This window comes from Calonectris borealis, chromosome 14, assembly GCF_964195595.1.
Source record: "Calonectris borealis chromosome 14, bCalBor7.hap1.2, whole genome shotgun sequence".
Taxonomy (NCBI): Eukaryota; Metazoa; Chordata; class Aves; order Procellariiformes; family Procellariidae; genus Calonectris; species Calonectris borealis.
Window position 1 is genome coordinate 12,597,878 of NC_134325.1, and position 20,312 is coordinate 12,618,189.

The 20,312-nt window shown below is 33.0% G+C and overlaps 1 protein-coding gene across 1 annotated transcript in view; it reads left to right on the forward strand.

The window, feature by feature from the left end:
• The first annotated feature begins 961 nt into the window (after nucleotides 1–961).
• Nucleotides 962–20,312, forward strand: part of CCDC73 (coiled-coil domain containing 73) — a 62,812-nt gene continuing 43,461 nt past the window's right edge. The window contains exons 1-5 of the mRNA XM_075163248.1: nucleotides 962–1,093; nucleotides 12,086–12,157; nucleotides 15,555–15,626; nucleotides 16,422–16,457; nucleotides 18,244–18,318. Of these exons, the coding sequence (XP_075019349.1) occupies nucleotides 962–1,093; nucleotides 12,086–12,157; nucleotides 15,555–15,626; nucleotides 16,422–16,457; nucleotides 18,244–18,318 (387 nt within the window). The remainder of the gene's footprint in view (nucleotides 1,094–12,085; nucleotides 12,158–15,554; nucleotides 15,627–16,421; nucleotides 16,458–18,243; nucleotides 18,319–20,312) is intronic.

Genomic DNA, 20,312 nt, shown 5'->3' on the forward strand with positions numbered 1-20,312 from the left:
TGGGCCCTGATTTGTAGTTGTTATGGCCCTGTGATACAGACCAGGTCTCTGTTCTTCCTGCAGGAATTCCTTCCTAAGGGTTCTATGGCAGTGGCCAGGTCAGTCATAACTCCTGTGCTCTACCCCTACCTCTCTAATTCTTATTACAGAAACACACATGGGGTGTCTCTGGGAAGGGGTAGCATTATGTATTCTAGTGGACTGGTGGAAATTCAGTCTCAAGTATATAAAAAAAAAATTTTGGAAAGTACAGCAGGAATATGTACAGTTATCTTTTTGTAAAGCAAATGCTGGCTAAGTATTGTAATAATCTCTGATGTCACTAACACACTTTGTCCCTACACAGACACATGGGTCTTATGTTAGCATAACTCCTTGCTTCACAACAGTTGATGTAGCTAGCTTAGAGTACAACATTTTGATACTTGATCTTGTGGGAACAGAACCAAAAAGTTTTCTTGTTAAAATTCAGAAGCAGAAACCATGGATATTACCTTCAGTTCATAATTTCAAGCCAGTCTGAAGGTCTTTAAAATTGAGCCTGTCTTGTGATTTTTGAAATCTTGAGGGTAGTTAGTGTTATACTCTTTCATGGCCTGATGTGTTAGTTGCAGTACCTTCATGCCAGTGCAGGGTGGTAGCTCTGGAAAAAAAAACCTGTACTACTTCCTTTTTCATGCTCATCACAGTCTTTGTTTAAAACTAAAACCAAGCCAAAAATAGAGAGGAAAAACAAATTAATGTGGTGAATTATTGATAAAGCTGTTTGTTTTCTTTTGCGATATCACACACTAATTTAAAATGAAAATATTGTTAATTGCATAATGGCTATAACTAGTAGTTTTACTCTCTGCAGAAAGAATTTGCTTCCACATTTGCAAGTTTTGCAGTTTGAATAATCTCTTAAAGATAAACTGGAGAGGAAATATGCATTTTTATTTTGCAGAAACAAGTTCTAAGAATGGATGAAGACTTTAAAACACAGGCTCTTGACTCTACTCTTCAAAGTCCATCAGAGACATTACTTTCCATTCGACTGTTAGACTTTAAAACAAGTTTATTGGAGGCAATAGAAGAACTGCGTATAAGAAGGGTAAATGTATTTATATTGTTTTTTAGTGTTTCTTTGTCTTATTTCTGTCTCCTTGTATGTAATCAAAGAAAATGCTGCATAAGTGTGTGTAAAAGTCATGCTGTATTTTAAATAATTCAGCAACAAGGATTTTTTTTTTTAAGTATCATAGGTTTAGGCAGTGTCTGTATTAGAAATATCTCTGTAGACAGCACAAAGACAACAGGGTTGCGTGGGAATGAATTTGGCTTTCCTATAATAACGTACAAAGTTGCTACAGTTGATCACCAGGCTATTGACAAAAATTATCTACACTAATTTTTTTTATTTTATTGTAGCTCTTCTCTTTAAGAGTGGCCTTTGATAAGAAAAGGAAAGAAAGAATCCACGTCATTGCCAAGTCCATAAGTCTTTCTCATTTAATAGATTAATTTACCATGTGCCAGAAAAGCAGTGGTTTTGACTTATTTTTGTCTGTTTACTTGTGCTTTTCAGAATTACTTAAGAGGGCAAATAGCTACTGTGATAACAAAATCCACTTTATTTCACCATTTTTAAATTGCTAAACTATTAAGCTAGAGCCCTACAATAATACCATATGAGTACTGGGGGGATAGGGGGTGTGTTTTATTTTTGAAATATGAGTTGAATAATCTTGTAGTACTAAGGTTAAATTGTTTCTGCACTGTTGAAGGCAGCTATATTTTGCTGTGGTTAATTTTTCAGTTATATTTTGCTGTGGTTACTTTTTCAGTTGTATATACATAAACATTTGTTTCTATTTCTCCCCTTAGTGTTTCTTAACTGTTGTATTTTTGAAAGACCTAAAGTATATCTTTCTGCATTTGATGAATTTGACCTGTTCAAAAGATGTGTATTATTACTTTAAAAATATTAGTATTGATGACATGCTTGATTTATGTTTATTTTGATCTAAGTTAAATGCTCTAATCCTCTCTTTAAAAACCATAAACAAAAGAATGACTGCCATAAAAAAAAAAGCTAAGAAAAAAGCTGCATGATCCTACTTACTTTTTCTTATAATAATTATTGGAGTGTATCTTTCCTTATAAGATCTGTTAGCTATGTTTGCATTGTTAACTTAACTTTGCACTTTAATGCACCTGGTCAGAGCCTAAAATGTTTAAATTAGAATGCCATGGAGTTTCATCTTTTGGGTTTTTTTGGTTTTGTCTCTATTGTATCTTCTATACTATAAGAGTAAGTGACTGTGATTTTATAAAAGGTTGACTCAGGAGGCTGAGTATTTTTTTTGGCTTAAAGGTGATTTTAGATTCAAAACTGATGCTAATGCCAAGAACCAATTCCATAGTTAAGACATGGCCCTCAATTTCTAAAACATCTGTGCCTTCCTTCATCCTAAAAAAAAAAAAAAAAAAAAATTAGCTGTTTGTAGTTACAAATTTAAGTAATTTAAATTAAAAAAAAAAAGGTTAATCATTTTAAAGATAGTAAATTTGAAATCTTAAAGTATCCCTGCATGCATTTTTGTTATTTGCTTTGCTTTAACAATCACATCAGGACTGCTTGCTTAGTATGTTTGAAAATTGAAATATAAAACATTAATATTTTGAACAAGCAAGGGCTATAAAATAATACGGACCTGCATAGTGCCATTCATTTTTTTTTTTTTAAGTAGAACTCTGTATAGATTTTTTTTGCTTAAAAAATTGTGCTATGAAATCCTCCTCTGATTTTTAGCTATGAATCTCTTACAAATCCAATCACCACAGGGTTATTCTGTAAATTTATAATCATCCCTGAGAAAAAGGTAGTGCATAGACCAAAATACAGCACTAACTCGGAGAATTATAGCACTTGTCTTACACCATGGTAGTTTCTCCATGGACAAGAACGAAACACACTAATTTAAACCATATCATCTGCTAAATAAGAAAGTCAAGTCAGAGTTAAAGCTCTGCTGGTTTCTTACTACTTCTGCCACTTCTTTTCCAAGTTGCTTGTGAGGCTTACAGTAGACTGATAGCCAGATGGAGGCGGTATAGCCAAGTATAGTGGATTTTACTCTCAATTTTGCCTTTGACCTCTGGCTTGACCTTAGATGAGATATTTTACCTCTGTTTGCTTCTGTTTCTCTTCCCATTGTTGGTCTTACTTGTCACTTAGACAGGAGTCTCTTCAGGACAGGAACTATCATGTATTTTGAGTTTAATAAACTGCCTTGAATAGTTGGTTGTCTGCAGTATAAATTCAAATTAATAACAATAAATTTGTAGACGAAATTATCTGTGCGAAGTTAGATAAAAATTAAACTCAAAACAATTAAGTATTAAAATATTTTGAGAGACTTGATACAATCAATACTATTTTAAAGTAGAAATTTCATTTTTCTGAATATGCTTATTTAAATAAATGCATTGAATTATTTGAAAGTATCTCTGTTTTTCACTTTTCTTGGTTAAACATATAGCTGTAGTTAAACTCTCAAAATAAAAATAATTTAGAGGAGTTGCTCATAATTCTAATTTTTTTCTTTTAACTGACTGTTCTGCTATTTTACAGATGAAATCCCAGTTAATGGTAGCTGTGGAGGTTTATTCTGGAGAACACATTGCTTAAATTATTATACTTGATACAGCTTCACTTTATTCCTTTAGCTGTTCATAGAGTCTTTGTTCTTAATATGAACTGACTTAATATGAATATGTATGTAATTAGAAGCTACAAAAAATGATATTAGTCTTTCCCCCTACCCCCCAGGGTATTCCATTCACTTTGTTACAAAGTCTGTCAGCCTTGTTCTGCAATCAGCTGAATTCATTTTGTTAAGCAATATGAGACAATCCTTTTCTTAAGGGATAAATATAATAGATTTTGACAGTATAAAGTTGCGGCATAGTAGGTTAAATTGGAAGTCTTTAATGCTTCTTGAGGTATAATGCATATAGGACAACTGACATTAGGTTTAAAGATAATGTTTACAAGGACAAGAAAGTACCTATGTTGTGTATCGAAATATTTTCTTTTTTGTACTAGATACAGAAAAACATCCATACCCAGAAAAGCTTGTAAACATAATAAATCAAGGAAATTCTTCCTTACTTCCATAGAAATGTATTCTAATACAGTGGGGATATGGGTATTTTTGGTAGCGGTTGAAGCAGTGGAGGTGTTGATTAGCTGAACACAAGAAAGATAAATTTTAGTGATGATTTTTAAAATCTTACTAACATTTTTCTTTGGTGCAAAGGACAAGTTTCAGCAACCTGATTCCATACCTGAAAACAAGCACCTGTTGAGGCTCTTTTTCTGGTGTTGTCTGGGACGTCACAAAATTTGGCTAATACTATAGATTCTGTCAGTTGTGCCTTGAGTTTATTAGATTTGATACTTTTTTGTTTAGTAAAAATTACAAAGAATAAATTTTGCTCTTCTCTCTTTGAGCAGTTATGATATAGATATAAACTGGTAGTGCTTATCTTTTAACTAAAATACTTTTCTTAAGTCTTTTCCAGCTCCGAATTTTCTCACATTTCTCACAAGGTAATTTTTCTTTACCATAGAAGAAAACTATGTTTTATTAAAGAATATTAGAGTTGCAAAGGGCATTGAGTTTACCCATAAAAACATTTTATATATTCAAATATTTTAGTATAGGATTCTTTAAATATTTCCTTTTAAAATCTGAAACCCCACCCCCACCCCTGAATTTTGTAAATTGAAGCCATGTTGACTTTTTGTTATTGGTAGTTATCATCCTGCTATTTACTGTCAAGCACTATACAGAACATCTCCCCTGTCTGAGCCAAAGGAATATGTTGACATAGCAGATGGTATTAGAATCAGCCTCTGGAAGTGGGGATGAAATGTCTGATTTGCCAGGGAATTTCATATCTGTGCTCACAGCATGGGAATGTGGGGGCTCAAGACTTCTGGAATCGATTCCATGTTGTGGACAGGAATGTTCTTTAAAGGCTAGTTGGTCCTATCATTTTGCTGCTGTTGACTCCAGTCTCCTTCCCTGCCCTTAATGGTCTTTTCCCCTCTTTTTCTTTCCCCTGTTTTTTCTAGTGTCTGTCCCTTTCTATCTTCTGTTCTGCCTTCTGATTTGGTATAAATTAGACTTCCCTTTTGTGCTTACCCACTTTCATGCTGATGGCCAGTGAGCAGTCATTGAGAAAGAAAATATAAGGATATTTACTTACTGATATGCAAAAAGAGACAAATCCTGAATCATGTCTTTTGTCATGACACAGACATTATGGCTCTCACAACATCTCCCCTAGAGTTTTTTCTAATTGCTGTTCTCGGAAGCAGCTCACCCTAGTTCTGCAGAGCTGTACATGCTCTTCCTTTCATATAGATTTGAGCAAGTTTATCTCAATTCCTCTTACTCTGCCTTTGCTATGGCTTTGGCTATTCTAATCCAAGTTCTTCAGCACAGTGGCCTATTTCTAGGTTTTCTTACAGGGAGGACATGAAGGAGCTTTGCTCACCCTTAACTACTCTCTCCCATTCCTAAAATGTACTTCTGCTTTCTGGCAACTATGAAGGGGTTTGCACTGCACAGCATAGCACCATATAGCTCAGGATACCTGAGCTAGTCTGTTCCAGAATGGAAGAGATGTACGTAATTGTGCAGAGTTAGCTCATCTATTTAGCAGTGTTTCACAGATAAGATGGGCAACTGGAGTTCAGTATTGAGATGAAAATTGAAAGTGGCAGTATGAGGTTAGTATTTAGAAATGTCACTTTGGCCCAAAAGACAAACTGGTTTTTGAGATATCAAGTGAAGAAAGTTGATGAAACCATAAACTTACTTATCAGAAGGAGCAAAGCAGGAGGACTAAACTTGAGTTATTAGTAGTATGACAATATTGGTGGACATGCCAGTTATGATCATAATGGTCATATTGGTTGTGCTATATCTAGACCTAAAAAAAATGAGAAACATTACAATACACCCAAAACTAAACCTTGTTGGAGGCATGTTCTGCAGGAGAACCATCACCTTCAGATGTGTGGAATAGCAGAAAAGTTAAAAAGTGCACCAGAGGCACCTGCTGTAGCTATATAGGCTGCTCTGTGGAAACAATAATCTACAGTGACCAAAACCATGAGATTGAACAAAACTGTTGCAGAAATAAAGATTTTAATTTTTTTTTAATAAAAAAGAGCTTGGTTTTAAGTTATCTTCAGGCTGTTGCGTAGAATAAATATAGAACCATGAAAGAAAGAAATGTTTTAATACTGTATTTTGAAGTTTCTATTCATGAGAAGGATGATTACTATTTTAGAAATTAAGGCACAAACATTTTCTAGAAATAAAGAGGATGCTAGGGAAATGAAAGATTTTGGTGATGTTTATTGCAAGGAACAATTCTAACTGTTCAATTAGAACAAACAATAAGAATGGTAAAGAGCTTGATTTGCTTTTCATAAAGGATAGAGTAAAAAGAGGAAATTGGGGGGGGCGAAGAAACAATGATAAAATAACACAGAATAGAAATGTGGGTAGCTTTTTTTTTGTTTGTTACATAGAAGTTGGGAAACATGACACCACTAACGCAGACTGCAGAGAAACAGAACAAAAAATCCTAACAGTCTTATAACTGGATTTTCTGCTTAAGTGTAAATTAGGGTACTTTTTAGCAAAATGACGGAAACAAGGAAAGCTGAATATTAAAAAAAAAAGAACAAAGAAGTGAGTATGTGGATATAAAAGGATAAGCAGTACTGAAGTTTATGGATCGCATGACTGTGACATACACAACATTGTTATTCAAGTCAGTAAGCAGTGTGTTAGCTTATAACTTCTGTGTTTAGTAAATAATGTGGCTTTTGATTAGGAACTGATTACTTGATGTTGGAGAGAAGAGCATTATAACTATCAATGCAAGCATTTAAAGGAATATATTTAGATAGATAAGATTTATTTAAATATAGAGCAATTGCAGCCTATGTAGTGGAATCAAGGACGGAGCAATGAAAGATTTCCGAAGGAAAAGTGGTGGTTGGTATACATTTCTGTTTCTCTGCTCCTCAAAAATGGAAAGTTTTTGAGAATAAATTCCAAATATATGATTACTAAAGGTTTTGGTTAACTATCATAACTATTAAGATCCAAAAATGTTGTATCAGGAACCAAAGTTAGAATAAAGCTGTTATAAATATTTTCTCTCCCTTTAACATTTGTCCTTGGAACAAAACTTAAGACGGATATCCATGTGGTCTACTGAAAGTTGTACTGGACTGTTTAGTTCATGAAGGGTGTTCTAATTATAGTATGAAACAATCGGAAACCGTAGTTTCTATGAGTACTGTTTCATTGACCTGCCTGAGAAATTGGATGTGCAATTTTGTAGGAGGTAGATTATGAGTTCGAAAAAGATAATAAAAGTACCTAGCAGCAGTTTTGGCTGCTTGGACGTAAGCCAGCTGTACTCTGTTCCTAAATCTGTTCAGGGTCAAGAATCGAGGGTGCTTGACCAATCCACAGCCCATCTTGTAAAACTACAGCCTGAAGCAAACACTTTAAAGAAGACTTGACACTTTCTAAAGGTTATAACGAGTAAATAAACCATCAAATTACTCCTCTTTTATTGTTATGGTAGTCTTTTTTATAAAAACACTTAAATCCATGTAGTCCTGAGGCATCTAATAAAAAATGTACATTTTTAAGGTTTTGTGGTTTTTTGATACCTCATCAAAGTTATATACAATATTATTCTCCTAAGTATAACAAAAATGTTTTTGTCTTATTAAACAGCTGTGTTTTGGTTTTGTTTTTTTTTTTAAAAAGTGCTTCACACAAGTTTTAAAAGCTTTCAATTCAAAATGGGTAAACTATAAATGTCCTTTGAAAGAAGTAAAAATGATGGATAAGGCTTATAATTGTTAGCGATTTCACATGAGAACATTTTTATCATGTAACTGTCATTCTCAGTTTAAGTATTTATGATGGGTTTTTTTTTCAACAGTAGTCACATAGATACACATTTTTGATAGCTTCCAGATTTTCCTTTATAATTTGGGAGTTAGATGGAGGAGTCCACTTAGAACTTTGGTTCTTATCCTCTTTAGTATTCAAAGCAAAGGGCTCACTTAAAATGGAATTTAATGCAGTTTTCAAAATTGTATTATTGTATTTATTTAGTTAAATGTAAAGTTCTTGGTATGAATGTGGGCATTAACAATAATAAATGTCTTAAATTTTAACATACTGTTTCTTAGAGCAATTGTAAAAATTTAAACCTAGTATGTGCACAAAAATGTATTTCTGTGAGCATTTTCTTTTCAGTGTCCTCATTAGGATTTAAAATACTTACACATTTTAAAATTGAAATGGTGTATGTGCTTGATTACAAATAGTCTGCCAGTTCCATTGTTTATAAAATCTTTGTTGTTTTGTACTAAAATTACTTCTTTTTTATATACACCAAAGCTTGGTTTCATTTAGGTAACTGTTGCGTTTCAGTAAGCCTAGTCTATTTGAATTGAAGTTTTCTTTATCAAGAATTTGTAATGCTAGTATTTGCTACATTGCTCCTCTTTAAAATATTACATTTTTTCCCTTTATTTCATGGTAAGTTTAATATGGATAGATACTTGTTGATCTCCAACAATCATTGAAATTAGTGATATATTTGCCATAAATTTTAGCGAGGTCAGAAACACAGTGCATATGTTAAGCTTTTTTTATCTCTGTTACCACTTTATCTTCATAGCTGTATTTCTTTTCTGATGCTAGTTGCAGTTTAAAGTTTGTTTTGTAAATGCTCTAAACTTGAGCTTTCGGCTTATAACAAATACACCAAACTAGATGAGTCTACAAAGGAAAGGAGAGACAGTTATATGCCTAGAAGCTGAAGAAATGCAGTAGTGTGATTAGTTTGCATGTTTTCAAAATATATGCTTGAAAAATTAGCTAGCATGTTATGAAAAAGCATTCTAGGACTCAATTGTGCAGGCACTTCAGGTATTCTGGGGGAAGTTTTACTGTCCATTACGTTGATCTAAGTCCATGCTACATCTCTTGCAGGAACATGTTACTGTTGCTTCTGTTGCTTCTGTTGCACAGGTACATATTCTTGGGTTCCCTGAGGCTAGATCTGATCCATGGGATAACTGGCCACCTCCTTCTCCCTGTTTAGTTGTGCGCTGGATCAAAATTCTGTTTTTGTCTCTGAAATACGCTTATATATGCTAGTGCCTGCACAGGGGAGTGGAAGAAATATGTAGTCTGGAGTTAGGAAAGAATACTACTGCAGTGCATTTTGATTAGTTTAGGAATAATTTACATGGCGTGTTTAAGGGGCAGATTTTATAATCCTCACTTCTTACAATTTTGAAAAGGCTTTTTCTAATAATATACCATTTTAATAGCATTTGTTGCCTAATGACAGAAATTGGTTAAGATTATACTTCTATAAGAAGCTGTAAGTCAACCTCATTTGTTTTTATCACTCCAGGGAACCTAGGGGCATGTACTTTCCTTCAGTATCTATAGATTAGTATCAGAAAACAAATCCATTGCAACTCCGAAGTACTATTTGTGAAGGCAGAACTGGGAAGAATTTATAATCTTTTCATTCTCTTAATTTTTTTTTTTTTTTTTTTTTTTTTTTTTTTTTTTGCCATAAGGCATGTGAAATCTTTCGGTCTCTTCTCCATCTATATTCTACTGGTACATATCAGAGAAGCAAAAGCTAAAGAACTCTCTAGTTTTCTGTGAGCCAAAAGTTAATTTTAAATGGATGTTCAATACTTACATGTAAAATTCATATGAGTGTTGAGGCATATTTTTAGATCCCACAAGTAACTCTTGAAATGCTTAGGAGTAGCCTCCTGTGGATAGAAGTGTGTGTTATTTCTGTCCACACATGTGCCTGTAAACTGCCTGTTAATCAAGGAAGTCAGTTTTGACCCTAAAACCTATAAAAGATGTCAATGTCAAAAACCTGTTTTAAATCACCTTGGGACATATTTTGCCATTTTATTTCTATTGATAGTACAGTGAGACTATGGATCAAACGTTATACTAAGTGAGAAAGGGTTGCAAAATCTTCTTTAAAACAGTTTTGCACAAATTGTTGAAGCATTGTAAATATCCTTGTATTAAGAATTTGGAACCCTCATTTGTACTGGGTTTAGGAAAGATTTGCATTTCTTAAAGATGCAGCCCACTTTATTCGTTGTAGCCAAAACATTTGTATTATCTGCTTCACTGTGGAAGGAGGGAGAACCTCAGTTTGCTCTTTCACTGTTTCAGAAAATTTATTACTTCATCCAGAGGTGATTTTTTTTTTTTTTTTTGTCATGGTAAGTAATAGTTGTTCATGGTATTGCAATTCAGTAGAATTTTACTTAAACCCCAATATCAAGAGAATCATCTTTTTGAGGCCTGCTTTTAATTTTCTACTAGATAGATCTATAAATGGCTTTTTTTTTTTTTTTTTGAGCTGTCACTGTTTCCCTGAGGATTATAGCCACTTCTTTTGCTGTAGTCTGGTCTGTTGAGGTGTGAGTCATTTCAAGAGTGCTTATTTTTTCATCAGTTTAGAAGGCAGGTTTTAAACTGGAGTGGGGAAGTTGAACTCAAAAAAGCATAAAGCACGTAATATATCAAAATACAGTAATTCAGAGAACACAGTTCAAGTATTGGGAGTACTCTTTTTACCCTCGCACAGTCAGTTTGGCCCTTGTTGGATTGTGTCCAACACAAGGCCTCAATAAATGTTACTAGTGCACCAATTCATCAAGGAGAAGTCAATCTTACCTTAATGTGGTCACTTTTTCAAGGTGATCATCAGTGTGCAGAGAAAAGGCAGGAAATTAGCCTTTTGAAGCTCAGAACAACACATTAGTGTAGCTCTCTAGGTCTTTAAAGGATATTCATTATTTTGACTATATGCAATAACAGGACAGCAGTGAATTGCTTATGATATACATCAAAAGCCTAAATAGTGTTCTTGCAAGAAGTCGTGACTGTTTGATAGAGGAACCTGTTGTTCTTCCTTTGAGTATTGTATTTGTAACGGAAGGCCAGTGCTCATAAAATTTGGCTCAAAAGGGAAGCTGATTCCAGTTAGGAAAATTTGACTTTAATACCATAATAATTCAGGAAAATTCCCATAAATTTTTAGCAACTGTGATTATCAGCAGATAAGTTTCATTTATTATCACAGTAATAGTTTGATTCTTGACAAGGTCCTTCTGCAAGAACAGGAGATGTAATGCACCTTCCTGTTACTAATCCATCTTCTGAATTGTGAAGGAAACTTTAGATTTCTCAGATTTTCAGGTAAGCTCATCTTATCAAAAATATGTATTGATTATCCACGACTTCTATTTAACTTCTTACTTTCATCTGGTAGGTCAAGAGGCTTCTTGGCACAGAAGGTTATGATAAATATTTCACTTTTTCCATAATAACAGAAGTAATTGCTGACACAAACTTTCAGTTGTCCTGGGAGATGTCAAAAAGAATAAAGATTCAAATGCTTTGAGTTGAATAATTAAGATGTCCCAAAGATTCTGACTCATTGACTATGATTTTCTGTACTGTTGACTAACAATTGATTCTTGAAGCACTAATTGCAGCTTGCTGAATTTCTCTTCATCTCAATATTTTGACTTGGTTCATCGGAATATTCAATCATTTTTCAACTGTGAAGTCAAGTCTGGTTTATTCCCTTTGAGTCTGGTTTTGTTATAAGATGCAGAAGAGAATATGTATTAAGAGGGAACTGTTCCTGCTAGTTAAGAGAGCTATAATCCTAGCTCCTAATCTTCTGCTGTGCATTTCAATCTAAGTTATTTATTCTGCAAATTTTCTGACCAGAACAGCTGAACCCATCTGCTATTTTACCACATTCAGAGAGCTTTTGTTTCCTTTTTTGCTGCATAGTGTGTAGGCACATACTGTTTTGTGTGATAGACTGTAAAGGAAGAAGAGTATGAATACACAGCTTATGTTAGTGTTTGATTTGTAGGTACTGTCTTATGTAAATTTGTTTGTTTTTTAACTAGGAAACAGAGATTAATTATGAAGATCAAATAAGTAAAATTGTTGTAGAGAAACAGGAACTTGAATGGCAGAAGGTAACTTTCCTACATGGTTTTAGTATTTTAACTACTGGGATTTAATTTTAATATAATATTAATATGGATTGTGATTTGGTACAATTCCCCTTTTTAAGGCTATTTTCATTTCTAATAGTAGAATGTGGTAGCCAATAGTTTATTGTCTAGTCATGAAATTCTGTAGTTTTTATATTGGTTTGGATTGTGCCCAACCTAGAAATCTGATTAACAAAAGTGTACCATCATAATATTTGACATGACTGGAAATCTTCAGTCAAAAGGAATGTAAATATTGAAGCAATAAGACATTTAGCTTAACATTAGGCATGTTGACACATTAGTGTGGGGGAAGCTACGTAGCAGCTTCTCTGTATTATGCTTGTCTTTGTTGAGTGCAAATACCAGTGCAGTTGTACAAGCAACTTCACTTGCAATGTTTTGGAGGTGACAATTTTTCCAAAAAATTATTTTAAACAGAAACTTACATGTTACATACTGAAAAGTGGTTTGTCAGCTTTTAAATGCTCAGAATGAAGTTTTCAGTAAAATAAGTCTAACATTCTTCTTAGGTTTAGGGCTCCTGAGGTTATGCTTTCATAGGAAATCCATTCCCCTCTCTAATACAATCAAACCTATGACCCCTGTCACTAGGTCGCAAGATAAAAGGCTTCACTCTGTATATTTTACGATCACAGAAAAAACAATAATTTCAGCTCCATCCTTGATCTTGGGATATTTAACATCTTAGTAGTAAAGGAAGACTATTTCATCTTGGAGTTCATCCTAACCATCTTAAATTAATAATTCTAACTATGTGCTTTTTTTTCTAGAAGATATATATGTGCATACAGAAACAGGAAACATTTTATATTTGTAAAAGCAACGGTGCTTTCAATTTGTAACCCTTCTTTGCTTTTCTTAACCTAGCATTGGGATGATTTCCATTCATTCTGAGACCTTAACAGCAATACAGTTAATACAAAGATGGGAGACTTATAGGCAATTAGGTGAACTCTCTTTTTTTCTGCACTTTGCATTTAACATTGGCACATTGCAAACCTAATGTAAACAATGAGTTGTAGATTTTAGGAGCTTCATGTGAACACATATGTAGAGCTCTGGAACTTCAAAGGAGCAAGCTAATATGCGTTTCCAATTCTGGAGATTCCAGTAAGATGAAAATGCTAAGTATGACATTTAAATTAAATTTGTGACCTGATGGTTTCTGAATGCAGAATCATATTGACCTCAATAGTAGTTCAGTAAGTAGGCAGCTTCCCCTGGCTTATCAAAGGTTCTGTTATATTTTTTCCTTCAGAGATATCCCTTTCTGTGATTCAGTATGTATTTTATTTTACCTTAAATTTAGCAAACTAGTTTAAAATAGAGACATGACTTGAGCTAAGTTTCTGATTTTATATTATAATTTTAAAGCAAATCTTTGTCTATGTTTTATGAATACTGTTGCTGCTCTTGAAAAAAAATATGCTAGGGTAGGGAAAACAGAATAACTGGAGAAAATATTCCTTTAAATCTAATGAGTATACTCATTATGCTTACTATAACATCACAATATCAAAGGTGATTTTGCTTATATTTTTAAAAAGTAACTTTGTTCTTCACTCTCCCTTCACTCACCACACATACATGGCATGTATGGAAAATTTATTCCAAAACTGAATTTCTGAGAAAGTTATATATAATAATTTTATTTAATAGTTTCGGCTTTGAGGCCTGTTAGGAAATGAATATTTGTAGAAACTTCCCAGTTTCTTTTTTATAGTAAAATATGTCACTTGAATAAACAGTTCAGGGAAGACTGTGGTATATTATGAAGAGCTCAGTAATGCTTGTTTCCAGTTATCAATTACATCAATGACAAAATCGTATAAAGGATGACTGTTCTGTGAAACTAATCTTATATCTACATAAATTATTACATAATATTGGCTTGAATTCCTATAATCTAAAGAAGTGTCATCTTAATTTGACAGTACTGTGGGTATAAAATTTTATTACTGTGGTGAGTAGGAATACTCCACTGAGAATAGTTGATTTGCTCTCACTGCAGTACCATTTCTGGCTTTCTAGAGTACTTGGTATGCCCTTTACCCACTAGAGAACCTGTGTCTTTGAACACAGTTCTAAGTGACAGATTGAGGCAAACATTCCTCAAGACTTGTTTTCATATTTTTGAATATTTGTTCATGTAGTATTTTTTGTTAGATGCAAATCAAAACTTTCTCTACCTATGTTACAATGACTTAATGAGTATGTACATGAATATAAAACACCTTACTGCCACAGATTCTTGTCTTGCATCAAAGGGCAAGAGCTCTCACTTGTGGAACTTGAAAGCAACACCAAATTGCTAGAGAAAGTAGCAATTTTGGAACGGGCTTTGTGTCTGAAAAACTCTCAATTTCTCAATTAAGGCAGGAGAAGAAATTAGACTTATGTAAAACAAAGGATCAATTTATTTTCTCCTAGTCATTCTTTTTAATAGTATTAATTTATATTTATTTTTTGTGCAGTCCATTACTTAATCATTTCCTACTTCACACTAATATTTCTTAGCTAAACACTCATATACATTTTGAGATAGCTGTTCAAGGGCAGAGCCTATTGACTACCTTTACCCAATATTTTTTAGTGTCTAGAACTTAAAAAAACTGATCTTACAAACATATCTTCCGTATTACTTCCCCTCGATTGTGGGGTGTTTTTTCCTATATTGTATAGGAACATGATGCTTAAAGATGTTAAAGATTTCCAACTTGCAGTGTGTAGTATTAGTCTATGAGATTATGATATGAAATAATAACAAAAATAAAAATAATAGTACATCTTTAACTCATTTTCTTGTTTTTATGGATCAGAGTAAAGCCAGGCAGTAGAATGATAGAAATCTTACACTATCACCTTACGCTTAGTCTTTTCTGCCATCCTTTAGCTCTTTCATGTAGTTTGTTAAATGACTGAAATTTAACTAAAAACAGAATAACAGATTGTTATTTTTTAATGGGGTTATTTTTTTTTAATGGAGATTAAAATTAAAATTCTATTATAACTACCTGACACTGTGTCAAGATGCTGTCTTAAGATGGCAATGGGTGTTGGATTGCTTCTGCAGATTGATAGGATGGGTGAGAGTTGCTTATAGAAGTCCAAGCAACCACAAATCTGAATTCCAGAGGTGAGAATTATTACCTGTTATGAATTAAAGAGAAGCCACTATCAAAAAGGTGATTACCAGTTAACAAATGTCTCTTTTTAGTCTTCAGGTTTTGTTTTTGATCAATCATGTCTTTCTAAAAATATTTAACAAGGAATAAGTTTTTTTCTTGAAATATTATTTGTATGGTTTGCTGTAAGATAATATTTAAAACACACTATTGTTATTTCACATGAGCAGGAAACTCTGCAGCATCAGACGGACACATTGCACCAACAAAACAAAGAAGCTATGGCAGCTTTTAAAAAACAGGTAGCAAAATAAGGCCTTTTAGCTTTGGCAATGAGATTTTAAAATATGATGGCATAATAGCAAGTTATCAGTTGGTATTAAAATATTTTTCTGTTGCATATAAAATGTTAGAATATAGAGTTCAAAGAAATCAGATCTTTTTCTTTCTTCCAAACACAGTATAATGCCTGTATTTTGACAGTTCTTCCCAGTCTTCCCGGGATTTTTTCATTTTTATTTTTCCAAAAATTCCTAGAGAAGATAATGCTGCTTTTAATCTGGTTTTTGGGGGTTTTTTTTTCCCCCTCTTTCTAAAATGGCATGTCCTCTGCAAGGTTAGAATCATAAACCATGGTAAAAGATCTGCCACATAACTTATTCTGTTCAACATTTGAAAGTGTGTTTCAGTCTTTCAAATCAGGGTTGTGGTTTTTTTCTCCATAATTTATAATCAACAAATATGAGTGCTGAAAGAACTTGCAGAGAACAGTCATAGGAACTGAAACTGTTGCACATAGTGATGAAGAATTTGTCACTAATGCTGCATCACAATCATATCACACAAAAAATAAGTTGGCAAGCAATTAGGTTTTTCTTTCTTGAAAAAATAATTTGGGATTCACAAGCTTGCTGCTTATGACTCTCTAGTTACTACAGTTAAACAAAAAAAATAAAAAACGGGAAGTACACTATGCAGGGTAATATAACTATATTGTCTTGTCAAGTTGCATCAATAAAATTAATCCTATGTGCTGTATTGATTTGTTGTTTCATTTTTTTGTTTGTTTGTTTTTTTTTATGCCACTGATGATCAAGTTACAGGCAAGGATGTTTGCCATGGAAGAAGAAAAGGTACACTGTTACAATTACTTGTTATTTGTCATCCAGTGAAGCACATGAGCAAATGATAATGCTATATAACTTACCGAACATGTTCTAAGTATAAACTAAGTATATTACAATTGAATTATTTTTCTTGCTACGGCCTTTGCAAAAGAAATTTCTTTATAACCTTTTTTACTTTTATTTTTTTGTTTATAGCCTGTAGAAGTTTTTAATACCTATGAAATGTCACTTTAAAATCTGCTTATGCTAAAAAACAGTTGGGGAATAAATGTTCTTTGATAGTTCTATATTGAAGCTATACAAAAATTACTTTATTTTGGGAGTTTGGGACAAATTGTCATAAGCCTTTTTCACGTAGTAGTGAAAAATAACAATTCCGACTGGTTTAGTAAAACCAGATTTTAATGGGGCTTTTATTGATTTACCTGAACTGGTTTCCTAAGGAACTTGAACTAAACTGAAGAAAGATATACTTAAGCCTGAATTTCTGGGATTTTTCTTAACTACATGAGTTTTTATACCAAGCTGAGTGCCTGCTTCCTCTTCTGAATACAGGATTTGCATTTGGTATGCTAGGAGCCTATTTCAAACAGTGAGGCCAATGAATGTCTGCATGTGGACTCTATTGTTTCACTTAAATTTCCCAATGATTAAGAGTGGATGAGTATGCTATATGTTTCATGAGAACTTGCACAGAAATTTGCAAACAGGTGAAATTGGTTTGAAAGTATATCAAAGTAAACTATATTGGTTGCTGCATTTATGTTATCTGGTTGAGTTATTTTGTTGCTTATATTTGGAATTTTTTCTTCTTAAGACATCGTGTTTGTCCACATATACCTACGTAGTAGTCCTTGATTTGTATTTTCAATGACAGCTACTGTTTCAGAATTAAATTGTGTGCTGATTTTTTATTTTTTTCTCTAAATATTTCCATTTAATCAAATAGTACTTTCAGTACTTTAGTATAAAGTAACTGGAAGAATAAATTAAGGTGTAATGTTTTAGGACAGAGTTTGAATACAAAGTCCAATTTTTGCTCCAATTTATATTATATGTGCTTTTACTCATCAAGGTGGTTTCAGGAGATTGCACAGCCAGCACGATGTTAGAAACAAATGGAACACGCAGGGGTGGTTGAATGGATGTATTTGTTTTCCCTGGTGTATTCTCTGATATCTAGATTCTGCTATCCATTGTATTGATTGCTGCCCAAGATTCTTACCTGATTTAATTCCATTGAAGTTCTTTGACTTTATTCACATGCACATGTATATATATGTGTGTGTGTGTGTATACACGCATGCACATGCATATATATAAAAATACAAAACGTACTTGCATGTATTTAGTAATTCTAGTGATAGCAGATTACAGTTCAATCTTTGTGCATTGGAAAAACTGAGGAAGTTGTTTCTGTGAAGACCCTGCTACAGTGGATAAGAAAGTGGATTTACCTGATACTTACTTTGTTATTTAGTATCTTTGTTCTAAACTAAAATAACTTATTAATTCTGCCTTTGTCAGGCTTGTTTCTCCCAGAACAGAAAATTTTAAAACTTACTGACTAGTCATAAGTGGTGAAAATATACTATCATGTTTTCACTTTTCTTTCTATAGCAATATATATGTGCATTTTAAAATTATTTAGCTGAATTTTCACCTGTTTTCACCAATGGATTTTTCTGTCATAGTGGAGTAGTGCTTTATTTTCGTAACATTCTTGTTGATAATTTCTTGTTGTAAATGCATTTATTCTTCCCAAATGCTGAAGTACAGCTTTTGTTGAAAGGGAAAATATCAACTTGCTGTAGAAACAAAAGAAAAAGAAATTGATGGACTGAAAGAAGCATTAAAAGCATTACAGGTAAACTATTGTTTTTGTTAAATAACTTTCCTTGGTATGCAAGTGTTTTGGTTTTAGGTTTTTTCACTGGTAAGAAAATAGTTGTTTTTAAGAGGGTCTTTAAGGCCTTCTCATTTAACCTTTCCGGTACCTGTACGCATCACTTTCTAACTCTGAGCTTCTGTTCTGGTCTTCAGTGTCAAGACTACTTTAAATTAGTCTTCCAGCTAAAGTTCTTTTTCTCCAGAAGAACTGCAGACTCAATGAAAGTCCAAATAACGTGTGAAATGTGCTTTCTTTTCATTTCCAGTCTTTCTCTTTCTTTCTATTTTTGTCTTCTTACCTCTCACCTGTCTGGAAACTCTGGTTTTGGACTCCTAAACAGAAACAAGTGTTCATACTGCTATGAAACATGCTACCTGTATTTTTTATTATTTTCCTTTGTTTCACTAGGATGTTTCTGTTTTTACCACTTAATCCATGGCTTTCCAATGACTGGTTGTCAGTAGAAGTAAAATTGTCAGATAAATGCACAATTTACTCTGGTGCCACTTGGTGTTTTTTCTGTATTGTATTTTATATTGTTATATGGTCTCGGAGCACTTGTGGCTGTGATTCACGGTTACTTGAAATAAAGAAGACATAGGGACATAGCCAGTATTTAGTTTTCTTTTAAAGACCAAGGCAGATACGTTGAAAATGGATTAAAAGAGTAGAACTCTGAAGGTTTTTGTTCAGCACAAAAGAGAATTAGCATTGTAATGCATTGCCAGATTTCAGGTATTGCCAGGAACTAATTATTTTTCTACCCAAAACTGAGTGGGATAATAATTAATTCTATTGAAAACAAAATGGTTATAATGGATTATTACCCATGATTTTGCAACACATTTGGTTCTTATTAACATACTCTTATAACAGGATGCATTTACTTGGTATCAGACTGTTTGTTTAATCATTTAGTTAACACTGAAGGTATTTGAGGAACAAAACAAATGTATTCCCATGGCTGTCCGCCTGTGCAATAGCTGTAAAGGATTTTGTTGCTTTGTTCAAACCTTGGCATAGTACAGATGATGTAGAATATCACTCCATGGTCTGCTGAACATAAAAAGTGGACAGCAAGAGTAATGAAAGATTACACTGGTCTTTCTTTTGTAAGATAAAACAGAAATTTCAAAAAAAAAAGCTTAACGTTAAATGTTTAATGTTCACAGATCAAACATTTGTGTAACAGTATAGTTCAGATCTAGGAAATTCTGCTGTGACTTGAGGAGGTCATAATGAACCTGTGAACCCAGAAAAATTGTTTGGAAATCAGCCTAAAATAAGAGTGAGGAATTTTTAATTCAGTTCTATAGTCCTCTCTATCCAGGGAGTTAGAATTCTACCTTAAAGTGATTGTTCTCTAGGCTTAGTTTTTTTAGAAATAATATTTTCTGTATAAGATTTACATACACTGGGTTTTTTGACATGTCTCTTTTTTTTTTTCTAGACATTGTCAATGTTTCTTTAAGAGATACAGAGACTAAAGCTCTTGCGATCTTAAGTATTATGCAAATCAAAATTCTCTGATGTCAGTGGTGTATGAAAAAGTGTTAATGACTTCAAATGTCAGTCTTATATTATTAAAACATGCAAGATCGGTACAATATGTCTTTATATGCCACCATTCAGAGTATCTACTTAGAATTTTTTTTCCAACGGAACACACGTATATTCCTCTAGGACTTGAGGGAATACTTTCATTTCTATCTCTGTTTTCTTCTCTGTTTATTTTTACGGGTCTAGTTAACAGACTGTAGTTCATTTACACATTATTTTTATAATACATGTCAGAAAACACAAGGATTTATGCATTTTCAAAATTCTTCTAGTAACAAATCAGCGTAAAGCATTTTTACATAATTTAAATATTGAAGTAAAATTCTGTAAATTGATCTAATAATAAAAGAAATAGTGTAATCTTTAATTCAAAACCAGTATTACTCTATTGGATTGGCAATAAATGCAAT